At 43.6% G+C, this 25,383-nt stretch overlaps 2 protein-coding genes across 5 annotated transcripts in view; both read right to left on the minus strand.

Annotated features, from left to right (window-relative positions):
- Positions 1-4,017: 4,017 nt before the first annotated feature.
- Positions 4,018-12,395, minus strand: slc35d3 (solute carrier family 35 member D3). Of its 4 annotated transcripts, none has more exons than XM_078290052.1 (5): positions 12,171-12,395; positions 9,115-9,325; positions 5,611-5,768; positions 4,323-4,803; positions 4,018-4,220 (listed from the first exon to the last, which is right to left on the minus strand). In XM_078290052.1, exons 1-5 carry the CDS (start codon positions 12,393-12,395, stop codon positions 4,018-4,020), a joined length of 1,278 nt encoding a protein of 425 aa, XP_078146178.1. The 4 variants fall into 4 exon arrangements, with proteins under 4 accessions (XP_078146178.1, XP_078146177.1, XP_071772122.2 ...); XM_078290051.1 differs by having other exon boundaries at positions 4,018-4,253; XM_071916021.2 differs by having other exon boundaries at positions 4,018-4,191; positions 4,294-4,803.
- Positions 12,396-18,010: 5,615 nt separating this feature from the next.
- Positions 18,011-25,383, minus strand: part of pex7 (peroxisomal biogenesis factor 7) — a 49,547-nt gene continuing 42,174 nt past the window's right edge. The window contains exon 10 of the mRNA XM_078289819.1: positions 18,011-18,668. Within this exon, the coding sequence (XP_078145945.1) occupies positions 18,585-18,668 (84 nt within the window). The 3' untranslated portion in view covers positions 18,011-18,584. The remainder of the gene's footprint in view (positions 18,669-25,383) is intronic.

The raw sequence follows: 25,383 nt of genomic DNA on the forward strand, positions 1-25,383 counted from the left end.
CACTAATACCTGCTTATTCATTCAAACCTCAGTTTTTGGTATGAATAGTATTTATACCAGAATGAATTTTTATGCTCATTTCATCATGCTTGTCCATCTATTGATATCAACCACAGATTGTTTTAGCAGTGGTTATCAAATCTTAGTTTGGGAGAAAACACATTTCAGATACATTCATATACAACTTTGGGATTCTTCCAACAACTAATTATCAATTAAATCAATCAAAAAGCCTGAAAAGGGGGAAATAAAACTGATAATTTAGTGTCAAAATTGGAAATTCAGCATGTTTGCACCTGCAACAAGGAGGTATTGCTTCAAGGTTGAGAACCACTGGCTTACAGTAAACCGTTGCATTTCAATAGTCATATCAATCCTGTTATAGCTCGAGGGAAAGGTACATCACATCCTGTGTTCTGGTAAATGAACTTTGGAGATTGGGGGGAAAAAATCAATAACGCTGCTTGTTCCTTGACGTCCAGTATTCTCCAGACAATCCACATACAAGAGGCCTAAACAAACATACACTTGAAAGAGTTTACAAGAGGGGAAAATAGATTAATGTGTTGCAAATATACATGAAAACACATGATTTAGGTCAGATTTTGAAGTGGATAACCTGCTGCCATTGTACCAATCCACTGGATGTCATGTAGTGATTCCCCCTTTTGATATTTAGGGTGAACGCTTGTTTAGGAACTTGGCTTGGATCTTAGAGGAAAGAAGGGAGTGGTATGGGTTTGAAATTGGGGTTATGAAGTAGTCACCTCCCATCGCTGATGTTTGGTTGAATTTAAAGGATCAACAATTTATTCTGTTGTCCCAGGACCACCAAATCCCACCCACACACATTCATCAGACCTCTCGAAACTAACCTACTCAACACCTTCATCTAGGTCTTCACTTTCTCAGACAATAATTTCCAACCTCACCCTCCATCTCAGCTGCAGGCTGATGGGACAGCAGACCCTGCTGGCTGAACCGAAATTCAGAAAGTGGATTATACCCTAGATTGACATTTTTACATTTTCTTTGGGTGATTTCCTATCCAAATTTGAAATGCAGCGTCAATACAAGTACAGACAGCATTAAGCATTGGCTAGAGATACACAGGTACAAAAAGGTTTTGATTTGCTTAATACTTTGTGGCACAGATCCGATTTTTGTAGCTGTGTAAACCAGAGAAAAAGTGTCAATTATTAAGTAACTCATCATGTTTGTAATTCTTTAATAATCAGCAATCAATGTATATTAATTTGATCTTGTGGGTCTTTCGATTTCGCTGTCAAAATCAGGCAGTGGAACATAATTTACGAGTTCTTTGCTGGCGTATCACCATCTTGGATCAAGGCAACTGAGCCAGAATTTACTCTTTGTGTTAATACATTTCTTCTGATTGGTGGAGTTGAGTACAAGCTCTTGGGACTCATTTACCCAAAATTTCCCACACAGAAGCAGCATCGTCAGCATTTTAGGAACGAACAGAGGCTTCATCTATTTTTTAAACATATCAGTGGTCTAAACGGGAAGAAACTATACAGAATCTTATCTAAAAAAAAAGTTCAGATCTGCTCCATAAAGACCTAGAAATCAGACTTTTTGTTCCTGTGTAATTTCAGGCAGAGCTGCTTCATGAATCCAGGCATCCAGACATCACATAACAACAAATAACAGGTTTCAACATAACCACTGTTCTCCGAGTGAGGAGACCATCTGTCCACCTCGAGGCCGCCCGGAGACGATTTCTAATAAACTTTGTCAATGATCCCACGCAAAGTCTTTTTGAAGGGACACGCGTGGGCCGGGGGAACAGAGGAAATGTCTGGAGGAATTATTCACATCACACGGCCATTTTGGGTCAAGTCCCAACTATAGATGTCACTTGGTAGAGAGAGAGTCTAATTTAGGGCTGGGTACCGACGGTTGGTGCATCACGTCAGGACAGAAAACTACAGAAAAATGTGAAATGTTCGGTGCCAAACTTTGGTACTTTAATGGTCAATCTTACATCGTCTTTCATCCAATCACCATACTTGTTCTTTTTCCTGAAGTGACTGCTGATTGGCTCGTTCAAACGCATCTCTGGTTTGCGCAAAGTAAGTAAGACAGCCCAAAGTCTTGCTGCATTTTACTAAAACTGATGATAAAATAGACTGAAAGCTTGGTTAAATAAAGAAAGTCACGTGGGCCTAAGTGTGCAGAAGATTTGTTCCTCCACTAAATTTGATTATGCAACTTTTGTGACAAGAAAACGATCCAGATGACTAGCTGAAAATACTGATGTGCATGGGCAAAATCTAATTTACCAACCTCCCCTGGTAATACTAATGTCGTCTGGAGAAGGCTACAGTTGTAAATATTTCAAATTTAAGCTTTAATAGTTATAGTAAGGTTTAAATCTGATAGTTTGGAGAAAAATAAATGTATAAAATTTCAGACTTAAGAGTTTAAATGTTATTTATTTTAGCTGGGAAAACAAAAATAAGCTTTTATTCAACATAGGTATTGAGAAAAGTACCGTTTTGCCGCCGGCATGAATTTGGTACCAGTATCTCAAATTTCCAAACGATACCCAGCCCTATAGTCTCAATATGATTGAAAACAGTGTGTTTAATCTCTTCAGCCCACATTAAGCCTAAAGGCAGTCTCAGAAATGTGACGTCAGTTTGTCCAGATGCGTTTCCAAAAATACTCAGGATCCCGACTCTTGTTTAGGGGAGTAATCACTAGTCGATTTACATTTTCCATCACAACTTGCTGAGTCTGCCTTTAAAGTCGGAGCAGGAGGTATAGTTGCAGTAAAACAATCCTACATTAACGGTAACGTCTTGTCTCCTCTGGCCTCGGTCTAGCCATGCCACGGCACTGACAGGGTCTCCAAAGTCTCAAAACTAGGCCAAATTTGGTTGGACGACAGTTGAGCCAATCACCTTTCACAACCCGTCCAAACCTGGATAAAGCTGGTCTGTGAGCTCCGACATGCAGGATTAACAGCTTCCGGTTTCTTGTTCTAACAGTTAGACAGTTATTAAAGTCCCCATGAAATGAACTCCCATTACTTTTACTTCCTGGGAAACTGGAGCATCTTTAATGACCTCATTCTGCACCAGGAGGCGTAAATATAAATTCCAACCAATAAAACCATCACAGATTTTTGAACAATCCCGCCCCTCTGCCCCTCCCATCAAATAAAACTGCCTTTCTTTCCCTGATATCCCATTGGTTTACACTTTTGAATGATCCCGCCCCTACATAAAGATGCTATTTCATGGAGTCTTTAAATGTATATCTGCTTCGCAAAAGTAATTAGGAGAGGAATAACAAACCTGAAACTTTTGCTGTTTGTTTTGCTGTCCTCTGACTCGACTGGTAATATACTAATTTTTTTTCAAGACCTGGCTAATCAATGGAAATGCAAACCAAACCTAATCACACCATGCCATGGCTAGAGACCAAGCTGGAGGAGACAAGGCATACAGTAAGTTATCACTCACAGGCAGCTTCTCCCAAAAGTTTTCATTCAGTTTTCGTCTAGTTTGCCCTCCACTGTCTTCTATCTCCTCCGGGAACCTCCTTTTTTTCTACTCGTTTTTCTCTTCATTAACAAAGGAAAGAGCTTGCTGTTGCCCGCTCAAGAGTCTGTTCTCAGTACACAGAGCCGCGCACGTTGAAAATGTTTGAACTTTTTAGCAAAAAAGAGCGCAGAGCTTCAAAGAGGCTTTTCGATAGTCTCATAGCAACAGCAGCAGCCATGACCAGTGCTTCCCGTGAGCATCTGTTCAGCGGTGCCAGCTAAAGAAAGAGGTTCCCGACGGACACAGAGCCTCAGTCTGTCGTCCTCTGCCTCCAGGTATTTGTGTTTTTATTCAACCCATCTCCTCTCCTCTCCTCTCCTCTCCTCGGGGTTTTTTTTCTGCCCCTCCATTCGCTCCATCAACAGTTTTTCCACCTTTAATTCCCTCCCTCTTCCCCTCGCTCTTCTGTTTTCTAGTGTCTTTCTAGTTCTCTCTCCTGCTCTTAGGGACTCTGCTGCTCCATGTTATCGAGCAAAGTGTCTTTCTTCATGAACTGCAGATGTCTGACGGACCTCCACACGCCGACGTAGCTGTCACTGACCGCCTGGCCGGAGGGGGCGCTCTCTCTGTGGAGGTGCTCCCTCTGCATCTCCACCGCCTCCTTGTCCGTCATGAACTTGGGGTTCGCTCCTCCTCCTCCTCCTCCTCCTCCTCCTTCTCCTTCTCCTCCGCCTCCTTCTCCTTCTCCTCCATCTCCCGTCCACAACTCTCCGTTAGCCAAGCCGGTCCGCGCCTCCTCCCCGTCACCTCCGGGCGCTCCCTCTCTCTCCGGTCGCCCAGATTCGGATTGGACCGCGGCATCGCCACCGGGCCCGGCGCCGTTCAGCGGGGGTTTCTCCCGGTAAGGCTCCCCGGGCAGCGAGCCGTCCTTCCCGGCCTCCTCCAGGTCCTGGTACATGCTCTTCTTCTTGGTCTCGAAGTACTTGACCACGCAGTAGGTGATGGAGCCCACCGTGTTGACCACCACGCCTCCGATGAACAGGCGGGTCGGCTCCACGTCGTTGAACGCCAGCATGCCGACGGTGATGGTGGCGATGCTCTTGACCACGCCCACGAAGCTGGTGGTGACGGCGGAGTTGATGTAGGTGCAGTGCAGCGTGGTGAAGTTCATGGCGCAGCCGATGGCGATGCAGACGACGAAGATCCCCGTGATGTTGGGGTTGTGCCAGCCCTCGTACGACCACATATTGATCGCGTCCATGGAGATCATGGCGCACACCAGCAGCACCTGTGGGTGGGGGGAGAGGTGGTGGGTGGGAAGGGTTGGCGACGGAGACAGGCAGAGGGAAAGAGAGAGAAAGAGAGAGGTGGAGAGACATGGAGAGAGATGGAAAGACAAAAAGAGACAGAGAGAGGCAGAGAGACAAAGAGAAATACATGGAGATAGAGGGAAAGAGAAAGTGAGGTAGAGAGAAAAAGAAGACACGGAGGAAAGAGAGAAACAGGTAGAGAGGCAGAGAAAGAGAGATGGAGAAAAGACAGCGAGAGAGGGAGAGAGAGAGAGAAAGACATAGAGAGGGAAAGAAAGAGTTAGAGACAAAGGAAAAAAGAGAAAAGAGAAAGGTAGATAAAGAAGAGGTAGAGAGACAGAGTGAAAGAAAGAGATAGAGAGACACGAAGAGAGAAGGAAAAGAGAAAGGGAGAGATGAAGAAAGAGGGAAAAGAGAAAGGGAGAGATGAAGAAAGAGGGAAAAAGAAAGGGAGAAAGACATGGAGAGAGAGGTAGAGAGACAGAGAGAAAGATGGAGAGAAGGAAAGAGAACAGGAGAGAAAGAAACAAGGAAAAAGAAATGGAGAAAAGACATGGAGAGAGAGAGATAGAGACAGAGAGAAAGATGGAGACAGAGGGAAAGAGAGAAAAAAAAGGGAGAGAGACAAAGTGATAGAAAAGAGAAGGGGCAGAGAAAGCGAAAAACGCGGAATTGAACCTTGTAATTGCAAACAAACACAACATACATTTGAATCCAAATTAATGCACAGTGGGAATTGAACCCCTAACCCCGGCAGTGTTAGTGCCTTGCTTAACGTTCATTACCGGCGAGGCCATGATGGCGATGGCGTACTGGGCGGTGAGCGGGCCGTGGCCGCTGTCCAAACTGGTTTTCTGGATCAGAACCAGGTAGGAGGCGTGGATGATCACCGCCAAAACGCCGGTGACGTAACCAAACGGATCGCCGGTCAGATCGCCGGCGCCTGGCGGGGACGGAGAGAGAGAAAAACAGAGGAGAGTAGAAGGTTAGAGAAAGAAAAGGAGGGAAGAAAGGGAGGAAAGAGAGAAAGTGTGTGTTTGTGTATGTAGAGAAGGAGGGAGAGTCGAATGAGGAGTAAAAGAGAGAGGAGGAAGAAAAAATTAGGCAAAGAGGTAAGAAAGAAAATGAGGGAGAGAGGGAGGGAAGAGAGAAAGTATGTGTGTGTTTGTGTATGTGGAGAAGGAGGGAGAGTCGAATGAGGAGTAAAAGAGAGAGGAGGAAGAGAGATGAAGAGAAAAAATTAGGCAAAGAGGTAAGAAAGAAAATGAGGGAGAGAGGGAGGAAAGAGAGAGAGAAAGTATGTGTGTTTGTGTATGTAATCAAATCACAAGTAAAAGAGGGAGAAAGGAGAGAGGTGCGAGGCAAGGTAAAGAGAGGAAGAGGAAGGAAAGTGGAAAGAGAGAAATTTTGTGTTTGTGTATATAGAGAATGAGAGGGAGGGAGAAGCGAAGGAAGAGGTGTAGAGAAAGATTGAGAGAGCGAAAGAGGCGAGAAAGGTCCATGAGAAAGAGGGAAAGATGACGAAAGAGACGGAAAGAGGCGGGATAGAGAGAGGGAGGGAAAGCGAGGTAAAAAGAGAGGAAAAAGAAAAAGGAGAGAGAGAGAAGGCGCGGGTGTTTGAATGTGGGAAGGGAAAAGACAAGTGTTGAATTAAGTGGAAGAATGAAAGAGAAGGGAGAAAGACGACAGGGAGAGTTAATCCTGTGCTGAGTGTGTATGTAGGCTGGAAACACACACAGACTGAGACGGCATAAACCAACACACCCACACCTGCTTAAAATACACAACAAGCTAAATATAACTTCACAGTTTCAGTTTCTGGTTAGTCAAATATCCAATAAGATTTGACCGGGTGCCTATGAGTTTTTGGATCAGGCCAATACTGATGTATTTTGGATCAAAACCGCTGATATTTCGTGACAATTCTGAATATTTCGTGACGATTCTGAATATTTCGTAAAATTTGGTAATTTTTGTGTCAAAAATAGTCTAAATTTGAAGTGTGAATGACCACATCTGACTACTAGCCACTACTAACGCTAGCTTCCTAGATAGCTAGTGTGGAGATATGTGTCAGATGTGTTAACAACAAGACAGTGATGGTTAGCTGACCAGATGCTATGGTTAGCTAGCTAACAAGCGCACATTATCTAAACACAAAATCAAGCAAATTTATCAGTTAACCAGGTCTATTGAATTCTGTTGAGACGGACAAGTCGTACGTTTAAAAATGCAAAAAGTAAACAGGAAATGTTAAACGTTTAGGAAATGTCGTCCCCAACGAATGATGCAGAGTTGTAGCAGGGCAATAAGTAGAAAATATGTTACTTCATGTTGTGAGGCGGAGGAGGTGGAGGTGCAAGATATACAGATAATTAAACACTGTGGTGCCCCCCCTCAGGCCAATTACCGAAGTTTTGAAATTGGCAGAACACAGCAGCCTAATGAGACACATAATTTCACAAAGTTTCATCTGAATGCGATCAATGGCGTCCGAGATATCGTGCGTGACGTACAGACAATTAAACAAACTCTGTGGCGCCCCCCTCAGGCCAATCAGTGCAATATTAAAAAACTCTTGTATCATCCAGAGCTACCTATGTTTTATTCTCATGCATGTCCACTAAAACGCTTCCGTCACGACACATGAGCTGGTAATTGTTGCATAAATGCCATAATCCCCTTGAAGAGGTTCATTACTTTAAACAAACAGGTCACAAAGTGCTTCACAGAAAACAGAAGACATGAAAAAGCAGATAAAAACAAGACATAAAACAACAGATAATGAGAACAAGAGATAGAACAAATACATCACAGCCTGCAAGGAACTGGGAAAGAGCATGTACGTGTGTGTGTGTGTGTGTGTGTGTGTGTGTGTGTGTGTGCAGATAAGTACTTCCAGATAATGAACACAAAGGTTCAACACCCACACCAAACATTAAAAAGTCCATTCTACATTAGGGTGACACCAATTAAAATCAAGTGTTTAAGTGTTTTGGCTAATGTAGCGCTTCTCAGCCGCTTGTGATCCACTTTTTCAGGCGTAAACATGCAAAATGGTGTTTAAATGATGATTTTTCTTTTCTCTTTTGACGTTATCTTACTTGATTAATCATTGGAAGAAGCCTAGAAGCTGCAAATATTTACTATTTCACAGGGGAAAAGGCAGAGATTTATGACAGAACGGTAAATTTGCGTCAATTTTGCACATTTATCGAATCATATTACGACCAAACAGGCTGAGATCCACCGGGTTAATGGACAAACAGCGATGGAGATTATGTCAGGAAATGAATTATCGACTGTAGGTGTTGCTCATGATTTTCAGGATCATTAGGGAAAATGAGCAGGAATGAGAATTTACTGCTGGGAAAGATGCTTGAAGGATCTTTATAGGATCCAAAAGGTAAAGAAATATTAAAAACAAGTTTATATAGAACCAGAAACACTGCGAAACTGGGATTATATAGAAAAACAAATGCTTTTAGGGGCCATTTGTTTTGTATTTTCTATTGTTGCAAGAGTTAAAGAGAGAAAAGGAGATTGAGAGAGAGGTGGAGGGAGAAAGGGTAAAAAGAGAGAGTAAAAGTGAGAAAGAGAGGGAGGGGAATAGTGAGAGAGAGAGTAACAGGGAGAGAGAGGGAGAGAGAGAGCAGGTAGAATTTGAGAGAAAGAAGAAAAGAGGGAGGGAGGGAGAGAGGGAAGGAGAGAGACAGGTAGAGAGAGAGTAAAAAAGAGGGAGGGACAGACAAAAAGGGAGAGGGAGAGACATTGAGCAATAGAGAGAGAGAGAGAGAGTAAAAACCAGAGAGGGAGGAAAGAGGGAAAGGAGGGAGAGATAGAGAGACAAAGGGAGAGAGACAGAGAAAAAGATGGAGAGAGTTATGAGAGAAAGTAAGAGGAAATGAGAGAGGGAGAGAGAAAGTGACACAGAGAGAGAAAGAGACAGAGAAAGGCAGAGAGAGAGATAGAGGGAGGGTGAAAAGAGAGAGGGACAGAGACTAAAAGTGAGAGAGAGAGAGAGAGAGAGAGAGAGAGAGATAGAGGGAGGGTGAAAAGAGAGAGGGACAGAGAGACTAAAAGTGAGAGAGAGAGAGAGAGAGAGAGAGAGAGAGAGGAGTAAAAAAGACAGAAATCAAGAAATTGAGCGAGCGAGAGACATAGGAAAAGAATGAAAGAGAGAGAGACTAGGGGGAAACCCAATCGGAGAGAGACAGCATCTTTGTGTGTGTGTGTGTGTGTGTGTGTGTGTGTGTGCGTGTGTGTGTGTTGCGTGCGTGTGTGTTTACCGGCCAGCGCGGCTCCCCCGGTGGTGATGATGACGGCGGTGATGACGCCGGCGGACGGCACGCCGTTCCGCAGCACGCACACGCCGATGCTGAGCGTGAAGAGCGGCAGGCAGCGCTTGAACACCACGTACATGGGCAGGCTGAGGCCGCGCAGGGACCACAGCGTCAGCGTGGACTGCAGCGTGGACAGGATACACACACTGCCAAACTCCTGCTCACACACACACACACACACACACACACACACACACACAGAGGGAAGAAGATCAATGTGCATGTCAGCCGGTCTGATGAATTAAACCTGATCTCACACAAATGAACACGACTTTTTAACACCAAATTTTTAAAAAGTGTTAGAATTCTGTTTTCCCAGCATAAAACGGTTCCATGAAGGAGGCACAACCTTAACCAAGTTGTTTTAGTTGTCTAACCACCTTAAAGGTCCCATATTCTCCACTCTCCAGAGTTTTATTTTGTGTCCTGAGGTCCATTCAAAGCTGTGTGTGTGGTGTCATGAACCAAAAACACTCTCAATCCATTTCTCCACGTTCATTTTCCAGCATCTCTCTGAGCCTTACCAAGAACAGGCCGTTTCTGTCGCCGTGTCTTTAAGGCTCATTAATATTAACGACCCCTCTGTTCCGATTGGCTAACCGTTTCGAGAGTGAAACGTGAGACGCCGCGGCCCGGCGGCTACAGGTAGGGAAAACTCTCCGGTAATAAACAACGACAACCGCTCGACCGCTTTGAAAAAAACACTTTGTTAGTCTATTATAGAGCTCAACAGTGACCGCCCACTTTTGAACGGCTCCGGTTCCAGGAAGTGAATTTCCCATTCATTCCTCCATTGACGTTTCAGAAAATCCTTATACTATAAAGAGTTTTAAGCCTGTAACCAAGCCAACCAACTACGAGATGAATCGTGACCATAAAACATTTGATTCGGAGCAAAAAAAAATGGAAAACAGAAAAAAAGGCAACGTTTTTTTTTTTTTTTTTTGCTCCGAATCAAATGTTTTATGTAAGGAATGTTGGTTGCCAGGAATGTTGGTTGCTGAACGAAAAATGGCGGCGCATGCTGTCATCTACGTTGCATCAAGAAAATCTGATTGGGGATCGCTGTGGATGAAGTTCATGTAAATATTGCTTTCATGTGCTAAGATACATAACATTGTTTACCAGCTCAGCTAATCTGGCGGCACACTGTGACTCATCGTTCTGATTGGTTTAAGTATTTAAATACCGCAAGGCAGCAACGCCCCAAAGTGAGCTGACTCTCAAGAGGAGCGAGGCCCGGCGTTTCTCACAGTGTGATCGACTGGAGAGACTCATCTGGAGAAAGCAGCTACACAACAACAGCAAGACAACAAAACACAGATAAGAAAGGGCTCTGAATATAACTCACCAGTGGAACTTCAACCACTGAAGACACAATACATTTCAAGTTATTATATGATAAGTTATTGGATAATCAAACCGGGTGACAACATTTACTGTAATGACCACTGAACATGCTGAAATATATAATGAATCTAATGTGCTTGGTTCGCTCTTCCTCCAGCTTCTGGTTTATTTTTTTCTCCCAAGAGGCTCTGAATCATTGAACCTCCACTGATGTCAAATTCATCGTCTTTTTCTTCCATTTTGGTTTTCACATCTTTGTATTTTTCGCAGTGTAACAGGAAACACAGCCCTCTCCTTCCTGTGTGATGACCTGATGATTATGGACTATTGTATATTGCATGTTTTCAAACCAAATCATTCATCATCTCAGTACGACTGCGTTGGTTTTTGACAAATGACATTTTGTAAAGTGCTTTGGAAATATTGTTTCTGATAAACAGTCGTGCCAGTAAAGTTAATGAATTGTATCAGTTAATCAGTCAGCCAGCTAGTCAGCCAATCTGTCAGTCGGTCAGTTAGCCAGTCAATCATTCGTTCATTCAATCAATCAGTCCATCAATCAGTCAGCCAATCACCAGCTGGAAAATGCCAACAGGCAGTTTTACCAAGGTTTACCAGGGATGAACCTTCTCACTCAGTAATTAACATTTAGGTGCTTTTGAGCCACACAAATTCAAACCAGCTGTTCCAGTGGAAGACGGTGGTTTTACTGGGCAGCTCCCACCATAATCATTTCGATATGGATATGGATATGGCTTACATATGCAAAATCACATGTTAAATAATCAAACTAATGTTCATCCCATTGAACTGAATGGTAATGTTAGGTGTGATGTCAAACAGTTTTTAAATATAAATATCGTGTTATCAGCAGTTCAGACAGCAGAATTGTCATGAATCATGATATCCCAAAATCACCATGTCATCACCATATGATTCCACTGACAGACGATAAATGTTAAAACCAAATGTGTGAATTTCTATCCAATTTTCAGTCATTAATACCCTGCAGATTAACTGTGCATTGTACATTAACTTATTTTGATGCACTGATGTACTGATGTGGCAGCTTGAGAACGTTTTGCCCTTTTTTCACATTGGCACAGGTCACTTTATTGGTCAGATGCAGAATAAAAATTCAGTTTGAGATGTCACTGAGTCACTGAGAAACAGAAATCTGTAATAATAATAATAATAATAATAGAATAATTCTATTATTTTCAGCCTGTTTTTACATGCCCAGTTGCAGGTTCCTTGTAAAGGAAGAACAGCACTATAAACTTTCTAATGATAATAACGGAAAACAAAGCTGTCATTTTTAACTCATTTAGTAATTGTAACAAAAAATAACTTTCATTAGTGTGTAAATAATACCTGGAAAATATTTAATGATACATGTATAAAATACTTTTGAAGCTACTTTCCAAAACAAGGACCGCTGGAAGTCCCAAGACCGCAGTTTGGGAACCACTGAAACTTGACTTTTTAGACTGTTTTAGCCATTATTTTTAGCCTGTTTTTTACATGGCCAGTTGCAGGTTAAAAAGTCCCAACATCACTTAAGATAAAACACACTACTTCCCAAAATAAGGAGGCAGGAATCACTGGAATACACTGCTTAAATCCAAAATATTCCCTTTATTTTTTTTTACCTTGGACAGCTGCAGGCTGAAGGGGGGGATCTCGACCTTCCCCAGCCGCCGGAGGGTCTCCAGGCTGAGCGCCGCGGTGCTGCTGGTCAGGAACTGGATGAGGGTGAGGAAGTTGAAGTTGTAGTTGCTGATGAGGAACTTCAGCAGGATGTTCAGGGAACCGGAGAAAATACCGTGCGCAACGGCCACGGAGATCCCCAGCATGCGGCCCTTACACACATCCATGGTGCCGGTACCGGGTGGAAAATAAAGTAAAACAAGGGATAAAAAGTACTGCGAGGATGCTGGTCCCGTTCACAGCCGGGTTTGGAGAGGGGTTTTGGGGGAGGGGAGGGGAGGGGTGGGGGGTTGGTTGGTTTTTACGCACAGCCGCGACGCGCTGCCGCTGCTGGATGGAGGAACGGGAGGAGAGGGAAGGACGCGCGGCTGTAAAACGTCCCGCAAGTTATTACCGTCTGGGCAGGAAAATCAATCTGCATTCAGGAGCTTTCAGTCAAAACGTCCGATCTGAAAGGGGGGAAGAGAAAGAGGGAGGAAGAGGAGGAGGAGGAGGAGGAGGAGGAGATCCTCGGTCCGGTTCTGCTGACGCTTCTCTCCGGTCGCTCTCTCTCTGCTCCTTTCTCGTTAATTGAAATTGCAGTAGTTCAGCTCAGTTCAGTTCACTTCAATTCAGTTCTTCCATTCATAAGCTGCGATATTCAGTCATTTTTTTGTATTAGTTTCCATTCACGCAGCAGCGGGATAAGACTTCATCAGCGGCTTTTCTTTCCCTCTTTGCGCTCTTTTCTCCTCTTCTCTTGTTCTTCTCTTTCCTCCTTTCACGTCCAGAGGGATGAAGACGAGAAGAGGAAGAGAGAGAGAGGGAGAGAGAGAGAGAAAGTAGATGTCTTGCAGTAGAAGAGACTACAGCAGAGTACAGTAGAGTACAGTAGATGTACAGTAAAGGGAGGTCGTCCTCTGTAAGCGCTGGAAGTGAAATATGACATTTTGCCGCAGCGCCTCTTGGCTTTGTACCCAAGAGAGAGAGAGGGGGAGTGTGTGTGTGTGTGTGTGTGTGTGTGTGTGTGTGTGTGAGAGAGAGAGAGAGAGAGAGAGAGAGAGAGAGAGAGAGAGAGAGAGAGAGAGAGAGAGAGAGAAGGGTCAAAAGGGTTTCATGTTAAAACGTTGAGAAAGAGAGAGAGAGAGAGGAGAGAGACCTAGAATGAGAATGTGTGAAAAAGAGAGACAAGCAATGTTTCATGTTCTTTTATCTTGGCAATATCATTGGCAATATTGCTCTTTGCTCTCATGCCAATAAAGCAGATTGAAATGAACTGAAATGAGAGAGAGAGAGAGAGAGAGAGAGAGAGAGAGAGAGAGAGAGAGACCAGCTCATTTACTTTGATAGACTTCCCCTCCTCTCTCTCTCAAATATATCCATATTGCAGTACTGTAATCTACAGTACAGGACTGTGTGCGTGTGTGTGTCGGGGTGTGTGTGTGTGTGTGTGTGTGTGTAAAGCACTACCGGTAAATGACTGAAGCGGACACACACACACACACACACACACACACACACACACACACCGGATGAACATTTCCCGCTTTACCGGTTTGTTCATTTCCAGATTGTAATATTTCTTTATTTCTGGGTTTTCCCTCCAGAGGTGAAGGAATCCTGGACTCTACTCTGTCTCTATGTCTCTCTCCCTCCCTCTCTCTCTCTCTCTTTCTCTCTCTCACTCACACACACACACACACACACACACACACTCTCCCTCTCTATTTGTCTTTCGAGATCTGTCCCTCTCCTTCCTTTCTCTCTCTCTCCCCCTCTCTGTCTGTCTTTCTCCCTCTCTTCATGTCTCTCTCGCCCCACCCCTCTCTCTTCCTCTCTCTCCTTTTTCTCTCCCACTCCTGTCTTTCTCTCTCTCTCTTTCTCCCGGTTTGTCTATCGCTCTCTGCATCTCGTTCTCTCTCTTTCTCTGTCTCTCTCTCCCCCTCTTTTTCTGTTTTTTCTAGGTCTCTCTACCCCCCCTTTTCTCTCTCTCTCTCAGTCTGTCTCTCTTTCTTTCTCTCTCTTTTTGTCTCTAGGTCTCTTTCTCTACTTCTCTCTCTTTCCACTTGGTTTGGTCTCTCTCTCTCTTTTTGTCTGTTTTTCTAGCTCTCTGCCTTTCGTTCACTCTCTCCTCTTCTGTGTTTTTCTAAGTCTCTCCCTTTCTCTCTGTATTTCTCTTTGTTTCTCTCTCTCTCTCTCTCTCTCTCTCTCTCTCTCTCTCCCCACGAAGCAATCAGACATGGAGACATTAGCATCATTCATAACAGGCGTGGAAATGGCTTGGACAATATTTTAATTGAAATATTTCATCAGAAAATCAGTTTCCAGGCCGCGAGGGAGGAAGATCCGCCCTTATCAACCACAGACCATTAGCTTCCAATTAACACACCAAGACAGTAGAAGAAGAAGACGCTTTCGACGTTAAGAGATTAGGACCGGGCCGAGGATTTAGACCAGGACCGCTCTCTGGAGGGAAAAACCCCAACGCACACATCCATTATTCCACAAACTGTAGGTAAAACAGATTAAGTCCACCGTAATTTAACTTAAAACACAGTCAGATAAATGGTGTGAGTCCATTTTAACACGAGTTTTCAAATTAATGCACTATTCAAGGAGAGAAATAAATAAGAAAACACTACAGCTGAATGATGGTTTACAGACGTAATTAAAGCTCCGGTAGGCAGCTTCGCACTTTGGCGGCCCCAAGTGGCAGCGAGAGATAATTGTTAGAATTTTTGAATGTTTGAAGTACTTCATTACCCAGAAATCCTAGCCTGGTTCCAGACTCCTGGATCCTCATCTTTTCAGATTTTGTTGAGCGATTCAGAGAGTTTCCCTCGTCAGCGGCTTGTTCTCGCTCGGAGAAACAATCGAGCCAATCGGAGCCTTTGTGGGCGGGACTAAAGTTTGAACCGTTCGTGCAGCGGTTTTTCATTGGTGTTTCCGCAGAATAGATTTGTTGAAATCACCTCCTTAACCAACAAATTGTCTTTGCAAAAACAAGATTTTTGTGAAAATGGACGACATTCTTGGTGCAGAAGTGTAAATCCGCTGGCTAACCATGGATGTAGAGTGTGACTGAAATAATGTCAGAGCACCGAATACGTCAGTCACTAGTGATCGGTTCAGATACGTCGGTCACTAGTGATCGGTTCAGATACGTCGGTCACTAGTGATCGGTTCAGATACGTCGGTCACTAGTGATTGGTTCGGGGAAAATCAACCCCCCCACACACAGAAAACGACTAAGGAGGAGGCTGAATAGCTGAAATAAAAAGAGGAAAGAGGGGATAGAGTAAAGGGAAGAAGGCAGAGGAGAACAGAAGGAGAGAACAGGGGGAAAGGAGGAAACTGGAAATGAGAAGAGGAGTGGAAAAGGGGAATAGAAGAGAGGATGAAAGGAAAGGAAGTAAGGATAGGAAAAAGATGGAAGATTGAAAAAGTAAAGGAGAGGAAAACAGAAGATGAGAGGAATGGAGGAGAGGATAAGAGAGGAGAGGTAAAGCCAGGAGAGGAGGTGAAAGGAAAAAACAGGAGGAGAGGATGGGAAGGAGTAGTGAAGGAAAGGAGAAGAGAGGAGGGGAGGAGAGGAACGGGCTGGAAGAGGGAAGAAGATGATAGAAAGGAGAGGAGGAGAGGAGGGTAAAGGAGAGGAAAAGAGAAGAGAAGAAAAAAAGAGGAGAGGTGAAAATAAGGGAGGATAGAAGAAGAGGAAAATGACAAGTAGAGTAGGGAATCTGTCTTCATGGTGTTTTCCCTGCAGGGTGATTGGCTGGAGGCGGAGGGGAAACCTTTACGCATCACCAGCAAGCGAGCTCTGATTGGCTACAACGACGAGTGGAGGAGGGGGATGGGGGTGGGGTCAATAAAACACAAACCCCTCTGGGGGAAATGGGACCTTCCATCACCATCATCACCATCATCATCAGGGCCGTTCCACCTCATTATCATCCTCATCATCTCTCTTCATCATTTGTCTCTTGTTCCACAGTCCGGCTGAAGACTGAAGACTGATGGAGACACAAATACATGAAATGACCACGACTTGTTGACACCACATTACGTGTTGGTGGCATGTTAAGTGTTAAAATTCAGTTTTCCCAGCACAAAACGGTGACGTGAAGGGGGCACGACTATAAACAGGAGGTAGAGTCACATTGGAGCAGGTCAGTGGAAAGTAATGGTGTTGTGGTCGGGTGGTGGAGGGGCGGATGAGTTTGAATTTCTACCGTGAGTGGAATTAAAATTTTTAGCGAACGTTTTTCTTATTTAACCATGACCAAAGCCTTTCCCTAACCTTAACCGAGTTGTTTTAGTTGCCTAAACTTAACTGTTAGTCGACCTTTAGCTGACAATGTCGTGTCCAATTCGTGTTTTTTATGTCACAGAATCCAGTTCATGTTGGAGGAACGTAATCTTCACTTAATTTGTGTCCACAGCACGTAAATTGCGCTTCCTGGTTTGTGTTTTTGCGTTTTTATGAGATCATGTTGCTCTGGACCGACCTGCCAACTCAGTGCCTTATTTTCCAAGAGTTTGCATTGTCATTAATGTAGTTGCGTGCGTAAAAAGTGCCGATTTTGATCTGGTAACCGGTGCACACACGCATTTTGTGTGTGGAAACTGGGTCGAAACCTGTCAGGAGACTTTAAGCACCATTGGCCCAATTCGTATGTATTTTGAGGAGTGGCAATGGTAGGATGCAAAAATGGAGGAGAAGATTATTGACATGGATCAGTATTGTATTATTGGTATTTAACATTCAGAGGAAGAGCGTCCTAACTTCTCACCCTGAGAAGCTGGGTTATCTGTTCAGAGGCAACAGGCAGAGAAGACGACAAATAAGAAAGAGGGTGCCAACGCTCAACAATTACCCAACTTGCTGTTACACCTAAACGCATCATTCCTAACACTTACATTTTAAGTTTTATTGATTTTTTGACCCTGCAAACATACCCATGGGACTTTGAATCAAGTCTCTATAGCCATTGGTTTCATAATTATGGCAACAACAAAAAAATGATAACATCTAATGGCAGAAATCCCAGATCCAGATGACTACAAAAAAACGAATCAATTTGATTGATTTCAAGGTTTGGAGATATCCTGCTGGCAGACAGACAAACTAAATGTGTGGAAAACAACCTCCTTGGTGGATTTAATTACTCTCTTTCAAGTGTCAGAGGATGAAATTAAAGGAAATGACAGATTGCCAAGCCACATTTATTATAACGATTCCATTCCAAAATGAGATATCCGACATTTAATAAAACACAGACACTTACTCTCATGGATTACAAGTTGAGTTAGGAGTCATCTTAAGACCTTATAGAGAACAGTTACAGCTTCAAGTTTAGAGTCGTTGGTGCTTTTGAAACATTAACTGATGAATTTCAGGTGAATTTTCCAAAATTAATGTAAAATGTTTTGGAATTAAACGATTTGAACCCAGTCTGTTCCTATTAGATTTATGAGTCACTTTACATCCTTTACTGAAAAAAATAGATGTGCTTTTAAGGATAGAATCATGTGTGTTTTTGGAATGAAATAATAAACCAATAAAAATGAATATATATAGCATTTTTGACAATTATCATCATCATCTTTATTCAAGGCATGGCACGTTCCATATCATCATCATCATCATCATCATCATCATCATCATCATCATCATCAACCACAACTACAATGGTGACATTTAAGCCGTGAAGTCGTATCAGTCACAGATGACATTTGCTCTCCGTTCTTACTGAATATCAGTAAGATAAGGGAAAGCAGGACAATGACATGGATATCATGGATCACACACACACACACACACACACACACACACACACACACACACACACACACACACACACACACACACAGCTGTAAAACATCTCAGTGAACATGATACATTTAGACTCAGCTGAACTTGTGTTGTCAACCATACGAAGGACATTTGCAGATCTTGTTTTTTCTGCATTTATTATGGAAACAATCGGGCTTATTATGGGGACTCTGATACATCAAATTCAATTTCAGCTCAAATGATACTTCCCTCCCTTTTTTTTCTGCTAAAAGGAAAGCATTCTTTATTATGCGACAGAGGAATGAATTTTCTGTTTCACATTTGTACACGTTATCTGCTTTTCTAAAGTATAATCACACCACGCTCAGCTGATTCCCTCGACACAAACAGAAAAGAAACAAACAGAAAGAAAATTTGAGTTCTCATGATAAAAATCCAACATTTCGAATCCTTTCAATATGGAAATATGAACAAAAATAATATGTGACTGATAACGTAGAGAGTCCATTTGGGTGGAAATGATGGTGATGATGGTTTGTGTGTGTGTGTGTGTGTGTGTGTGTGTGTGTGTGTGTGCACTCTACGGTGCGGCACTGTGTGTTCCAGCAGACAGACAGGCAGGTGAGTAGATCTTCACCGTCTCGTCCCAGGAGCAGTCCACTACCTGCCAACACAACACACACACACACACACATTACACATACTGTAGAGATAAGGAAGTGAGGGGGCTGAGTGCCTTGCTCAAGGGCACATCAGCAGTAGTAGTACTAGATTTACGGGAGAGCGTAGCTGGACTGGGATTCAAACCTGCAACCCTGCGGTCATAAGCTTCTCTAACCTGTAAGGTGCTGCCATCCCTGTTGAGAAGAAACACACATGTATCTTGCCACCTAATATACTGTGTGTGTGTGTGTGTGTGTGTGTGTGTGTGTGCATGTATGAATGAGAGAGAGCATAGTCTTGCATTGGTGAAGTGTACACACACATACACACACACACACACACACACACACACACACTAGAAGCCAGAGAAGAGCTGCTTTAACACCATATGGACTGAATGTGCTCTATTGTAAGAGAACAAAGGAGTGACAGAATAGGAAAGAGGTGACTGGGAGGCTGCCTCACACACAACACACACACACACACACACACACACACACACACACACACACACACACTCCAGACCAGACAGTGTGGAGTGTTTGGCTCTCAGCAGCAGCAGCAGTAGTTTTCAGATCTTTCTAAGTGCGATGCCACTTGTGCTTGTTGCTGAAATGAAATGAAATGAAATCCTCTGTGTTGTTGTTGTTGTTGTTGTTGTTGTTGTTGTTGTTGTTGTTGTGCGTGTCGGAGCTGCAGGTGAGGAGCGGGCGCTCAGGGAGGAAAGACAGCTGAGAGAGGAGAAGATCAGACTTACATCAAAGGGTTCGGCTTTCATTACCTTCCATTATCAAGTCTGGGACAAAGACGTTTAGGAAGATGGCCGACTGGCTGCTGGCCGCAACTCTGCAGACCGAACTGTCCGTCTGTCTCTCGTCCTCCTTTCCTTCCTTCACTCCTTGCTCCCTTTCTTTCTTCCATCCTTCCTTCATCTCTTTCTTCCATCCTTCCTTCATCTCTTTCTTCCATCCTTCCTTCATCTCTTTCTTCCATCCTTCCTTCATCTCTTTCTTCTATTATTCATCTTTCTTCCATCCTTCCTTCATCTCTTTCTTTCTTCCTTCCTTCATCTCTTTCTTCCATCCTTCATCTCTTTCTTCCATCTTTCCTTTATCTCTTTCTTCTATTATTCATCTTTCTTCCATCCTTCCTTCATCTCTTTCTTTCTTCCTTCCTTCATCTCTTTCTTCCATTCTTCATCTCTTTCTTCCATCCTTCCTTCATCTTTCTTCCATCTTTCCTTTATCTCTTTCTTTTATTATTCATCTTTCTTCCATCCTTCCTTCATCTCTTTCTTTCTTCCTTCCTTCATCTCTTTCTTCCATCCTTCATCTCTTTCTTCCATCCTTCCTTCATCTTTCTTCCATCCTTCCTTCATCTCTTTCTTCCATCCTTCCTTCATCTCTTCCATCCTTCCTTCATCTATTTCTTCCATCCTTCATCTCTTTCTTCCACCCTTCCTTCATCTCTTTCTTCCATCTTTCCTTTATCTCTTTCTTCTATTATTCATCTTTCTTCCATCCTTCCTTCATCTCTTTCTTTCTTCCTTCCTTCATCTCTTTCTTCCATCCTTCATCTCTTTCTTCCATCCTTCCTTCATCTTTCTTCCTTCCTTCATCTCTTTCTTCCATCCTTCCTTTATCTCTTTCTTTCTTCCTTCATCTCTTTCTTCCATCCTTCCTTTATCTCTTTCTTCTATTATTCATCTCTTTCTTCCATCCTTCCATCATCTCTTTCTACCATCCTTCCTTCATCTTTCTTTCTTTCTTTCTTTTTTCTTCCTTCATCTCTTTCTTCCTTCCTTCCTTTCTCCCCTCCTCACTCACTTCCTTCCTCCCTCATTTAAACCAGACGAGTTTCATTACAAAATGTCATATTCGACTTTTCAAAACTGTGACAGATAAAATACTGTAATTGTTGGCATGAAAGTAAAACTCACTATTAAATATTCTTGAGACTTGAGAGATCTGTAGACCTTTACTTGCAAAACAGCAACATTTTAGAGGACGCAACCATCTTCATTCATCATTTTTTGAAATTGAATTATAGCCATAATGCACAATTTCCTTACAAAATGGAGATATACTGGTTTGGACAGTGCAGCTCTGTCTCCTCTGGGTGTGTTTGTCTTAGAGATACTCAGTCAGGATATGGCTATCAGCTGAATGACACGGCTCTGAGGGGACGTGGCTATCATCTGAATGACACACCACCCCTCTATCATCTCTCCAGGCCGCAGACCAGAGTATGGCTAATTGGTTTGGCCTTCGCTCACAGAGTTCGAGGTAAAATACTGTTTCCGCTGCAGTTTCCCCATCGCGAGGAAAATAATGGAAATTTATTATTCATGTGTAGTCACAGGCGTTGGGATTTCTGAGGATCGCTTTGTGTTTTAGTAAACTGCAAAGTGGAGAAAAGGGGTTGGAGAAGTGGGCTTGTAACCGGATGACCGATGGGACAAATCTGGGTTCTTGCAGTCGTTCTACTGTAGTTTGTTTCTACCACATTGGTGGCATTTGGGGTAAGCGAGTCCAAAGCCTGTAGTCAACAATCAGAAGTCATGTAACTCTAGCCTATAGTCAGCTCCACCAATCAGAAGTCATGTATAGTCAGCTCCACCAATCAGAAGTCATGTAACTCTAGCCTATAGTCAGCTCCACCAATCAGAAGTCATGTAACTCTAGCCTATAGTCAGCTCCACCAATCAGAAGTCATGTATAGTCAGCTCCACCAATCAGAAGTCATGTAACTCTAGCCTATAGTCAGCTCCTCCAATCAGAAGTCATGGAACTCTAGCCTATAGTCAGCTCCACCAAACACACACACCAAACACGACCCTAAAGCCTAAATCTACACCAGAAGCATCTCAGCCACGTTTCAGTCGGCCCTCGTCCATATCAATAATGCATTTCAGTTTCTGCTTGTGAGTGTTTGTGCTTCAAGCTTCTGAATACGCAGCTAAAACACAAGTGAGGTGGAACCAGGGTGGACACAAACAGGTCTCACGTGCGCTGCTGGTGTAGACTACACGCAACCCGAAGAAGCCGCATGGAAACGGATGGATGATTAACTCATTCATTCTCACTTTTACCTGCATTAGCTTTACATTGTGGCTTCCCCCCCTCTCTCTGTTGAGACTTCAAAGACACGCCTCCCTCCCTCCTGACCCGCTGGCTCTCCTCTTTCTCTCTTTGTGTCCCTGAACGCATCTCTGAATCAGCAAGCCAACCAGCTGAACGGCCGGTCGGGTCGTGAGTAAGCGAAGCAGCCGGCCGGTGAGTCATCCATTGAGGAGAGGAATGCCCTTCCTTAATTAACTTTTACGGCAGAACATAATGGAAACGCACACGCGCTGGCCAAGACTGCAGCAAAGCACAAAGAGAGAGAAATATACAAAGAGAGAGAGAGAGAGAGAGGTGGCAAGATATATAATGAGGAAGGGAGGAGAGCAAAAGGATGGGGAGGAGTGGATACGAGGAGAGGGGAGGAAGAGAGGAAAAAGGCAGAAAGGCTAGAGGGAATTTAAAAGCGAGACAGGAAATAAATGAAAACAACGTTCAAAGTCTGATGAATGTTCAATTTCTGTTCAAAGAAGCTCTCTGCCTCCTCAAATGTCTTTTCCATTCCAAGAATAATAATTAAAATAAAAAAAACAATAATTAAAACACTGTGGCAGATGTGAAAAAGGCACACAGCGTTTGTACAGTGGAATAATTCTCCAACTTGTTATCGCTGTTGAATTGTCATGGCAACAACGTGGGAAAACTCCAAAACCCGCCTGAATCCGACTTTGAGTGACGGCTCCGTGACACTTCCACGGCAACCAGGTGAAAACAGTCATCAGCAGCAGAAACGGTCTAATCCAATGGAGTTCAACCTGTTTGACTTGCAAATCCCAGAAATGCCTACACACAGGGACTGTACAGTGTACTACTGTACTTCTACCACTGTACACTGTACTACCACTGTACACTGTACTACCACTGTATTTCTACTATGACTACCACTGTACTTCTACCACAGCCACCACTGTACACTGCACTACCTCTGTACTAGTACCACAAATACCACTGAAGACAGCACTACCACTGTATTTCTACCATGACTACCACTGTACTTTTACCACAGCTACCACTGTACTACCCTTGTACAGTGTACTACCACTGCATTTCTACTATGACTACCACTATACTTCTACTACAGCCACCACAGTACACTGCACTACCATTGTACACTGTAGTACCACAGTACTAGCACCACCACTACCACTGTACTATCATGGTACTTCTCCCCCGACTGCCATTGTACACTACTAGTACCATTGCTACCACTGTACATTGTACTACCACTGCACTAGTACCACTGTGCACTGTACTACTACCGTACTAGTACCTAGTACCACTGTACTAGTACCACAAATACCACAGTACACTGTAGTACCACTGTACCAGTGCCACAACTACCATTGTGCACTGTAGTACCACTGCAGTAGTACCACAAATACCACAGTAAACTGTAGTACCGCTATACTAGTACCACAAATACGATTGTACACTGTAGTACCACTGTACTCATACCACTAATATCACTGTACACTGTAGTACCACTGTACTCATACCACTAATATCACTGTACACTGTAGTACTACAACTGTGACCATTGCAGGAAGGAAATTTTCTGGAATGGACATTCTACAGACCTATGAATGGTTGTCATCCTCCATTTCTGTATGATGTATCACCTCATCCTAACACACACACACACACACACACACAAACCGATGTGCACACACACACACACACACAAAGTAAAGGTCTCCCAGGCCTGGTTTGTGTGTGTGTGTGTGTGTGTGTGTGTGTGTGTGTGTGTGTGTGTGTGTGTATGTGGGGGGTGGGGGGGGGTAGCTTGGCCTGCAGCTAGCTAAAGAGGGTGATCCATCAGACACATGTGGGTAGGCCTAGATAAGACAAGAGACCACACCAGTGTGTGTGCGTGTGTGTGTGTGTGTGTGTGTGTGTGTGTGCATGTGTGTAGGTGTCTGAAGGAGAAAAATTGAGAAGAGTGACGGGAAGAGAAGAAGTAAAGGAGATAAACAGGAAATAAGCGATGATATTCATTCGGATCGAAGGAAAACAGGAGGGAGGAGAAAAGGAGAACAAACAGGAGGAAAAAATAAAATGGGGTAGAGACAGGAAAGAAAGGAAGACAGAAGAGAAGAGAAGAGGAGAGGAGAGGAGAGGAGAGGAGTTAGATGGGAAAAGAAGAGGAGAGATGAGGAGAGGAGAGGAAGAAGGAGATGAGAGGAGAGAAGAGAAGAGAAGAGGAGAGGAGTTAGATGGGAAAAGAAGAGGAGAGATGAGGAGAGGAGAGGAAGGAGAGATGAGAGGAGAGGAGAGAAGAGGAGAGGAAGAAGAAGAGAGAAGAGGAGATGAGAGGAGGAGAGGGGAGAGGATAGGAAGAAGAAGAGGAGAGGAGAGGAGAGGAGAGGAAAGGAGAAGAGGAGAGAAGAGGAAAGGAGAGGAAAGGAGAGGAGAGGAGAGGAAGAAGAAGAGGAGAGGAGGAGAGGAGAGGAGGAAAGAGGAGAAACAGAAGAGTAGAGCTTGACGTCTCTCAGTGGGACAGATAGCGTCTCTTCCAGCAGATTAACCCAGCCTCAGGATTACAGACAGTCAGCGTTCCCGGCTGTTTATGGAAATGAAGTGTGAGTTCACTTTGAGTTCTTACAACAAAGTGCTAATGCAGCACACAACATTTCCCTCAAAATCTTTTACTGTACTTCAGCTTTGTGCTGCTGGATACACACCGCACAGCTCTACAGTAAAAGAAATATTTTGTGACAGCCTTGCACTTAATAATACAGAGGGTGACTTTGAAACTTAACACCCCCTCTGGCGGCCATATTGGAGGTCCTCAGCTCTTAGCAACATAGCTGAGAACAGCTGATTCAGTTTCATAACTTTCAACTTGTCCGTATCAACAGAACTGAATACACACGGTTCATTTCTGTGCTGTTTATGACTGGGAACTGATCTGATGGCTTTTGTGTTTAGATGTCAGCTTGTTAGCTAGCTAGCCATTATCTGGTCAGCTGACATCACTGTCTAGTTGTAAACACATCTGGTTTGGACAGTAGCTAATGTTATGTGGCTAGTAGCTAGCTTTAGTAGAGGCTAGTACTTCCATGTTAACATTAAAGTCCCACTGAAACGGAAGTTAGAGCGTCTTTAGCTTCTGTACTGTGACGTATTTCCCAGTGAAACGGAATATTTGAGCGGTGTACAGTTACAAGAGGGATTTAAATCAAATCGTTTGCATTTGATTGGACCGCTAAACAGTGGGCGGGGCTTAGAGTTTAGCGAGATACGGAGCTACAGAGAACTGTTGGCTCCACACACACCTCCCTCACCTGGTGTTAGATCAGGAGGAGGACAAGGTAGAGATGAATGAATTAGACCTCAGCGACATTGTTTTGGAAATGAAAACAAAGTTTTTGCCCACTGATATCCAAACACACATCTCTTCCTATCTCTCTCCATACTGCTCTGTCAGCTACGACCCAGAAACGGTGAAGTTTGGTTTTATATGACCGGTGTGGCTAGCTAGAGGCTGAAGAATGATTGATGGGTGGATGTCATGATATTATTGGTTGACACTGGTTGGTTCATGCTTACGCAAGCACACGGCATATTTTGGATTGGATTTTGATATAAGAATAC

This window comes from Centroberyx gerrardi, chromosome 18, assembly GCF_048128805.1.
Source record: "Centroberyx gerrardi isolate f3 chromosome 18, fCenGer3.hap1.cur.20231027, whole genome shotgun sequence".
NCBI classification, from domain to species: Eukaryota; Metazoa; Chordata; class Actinopteri; order Beryciformes; family Berycidae; genus Centroberyx; species Centroberyx gerrardi.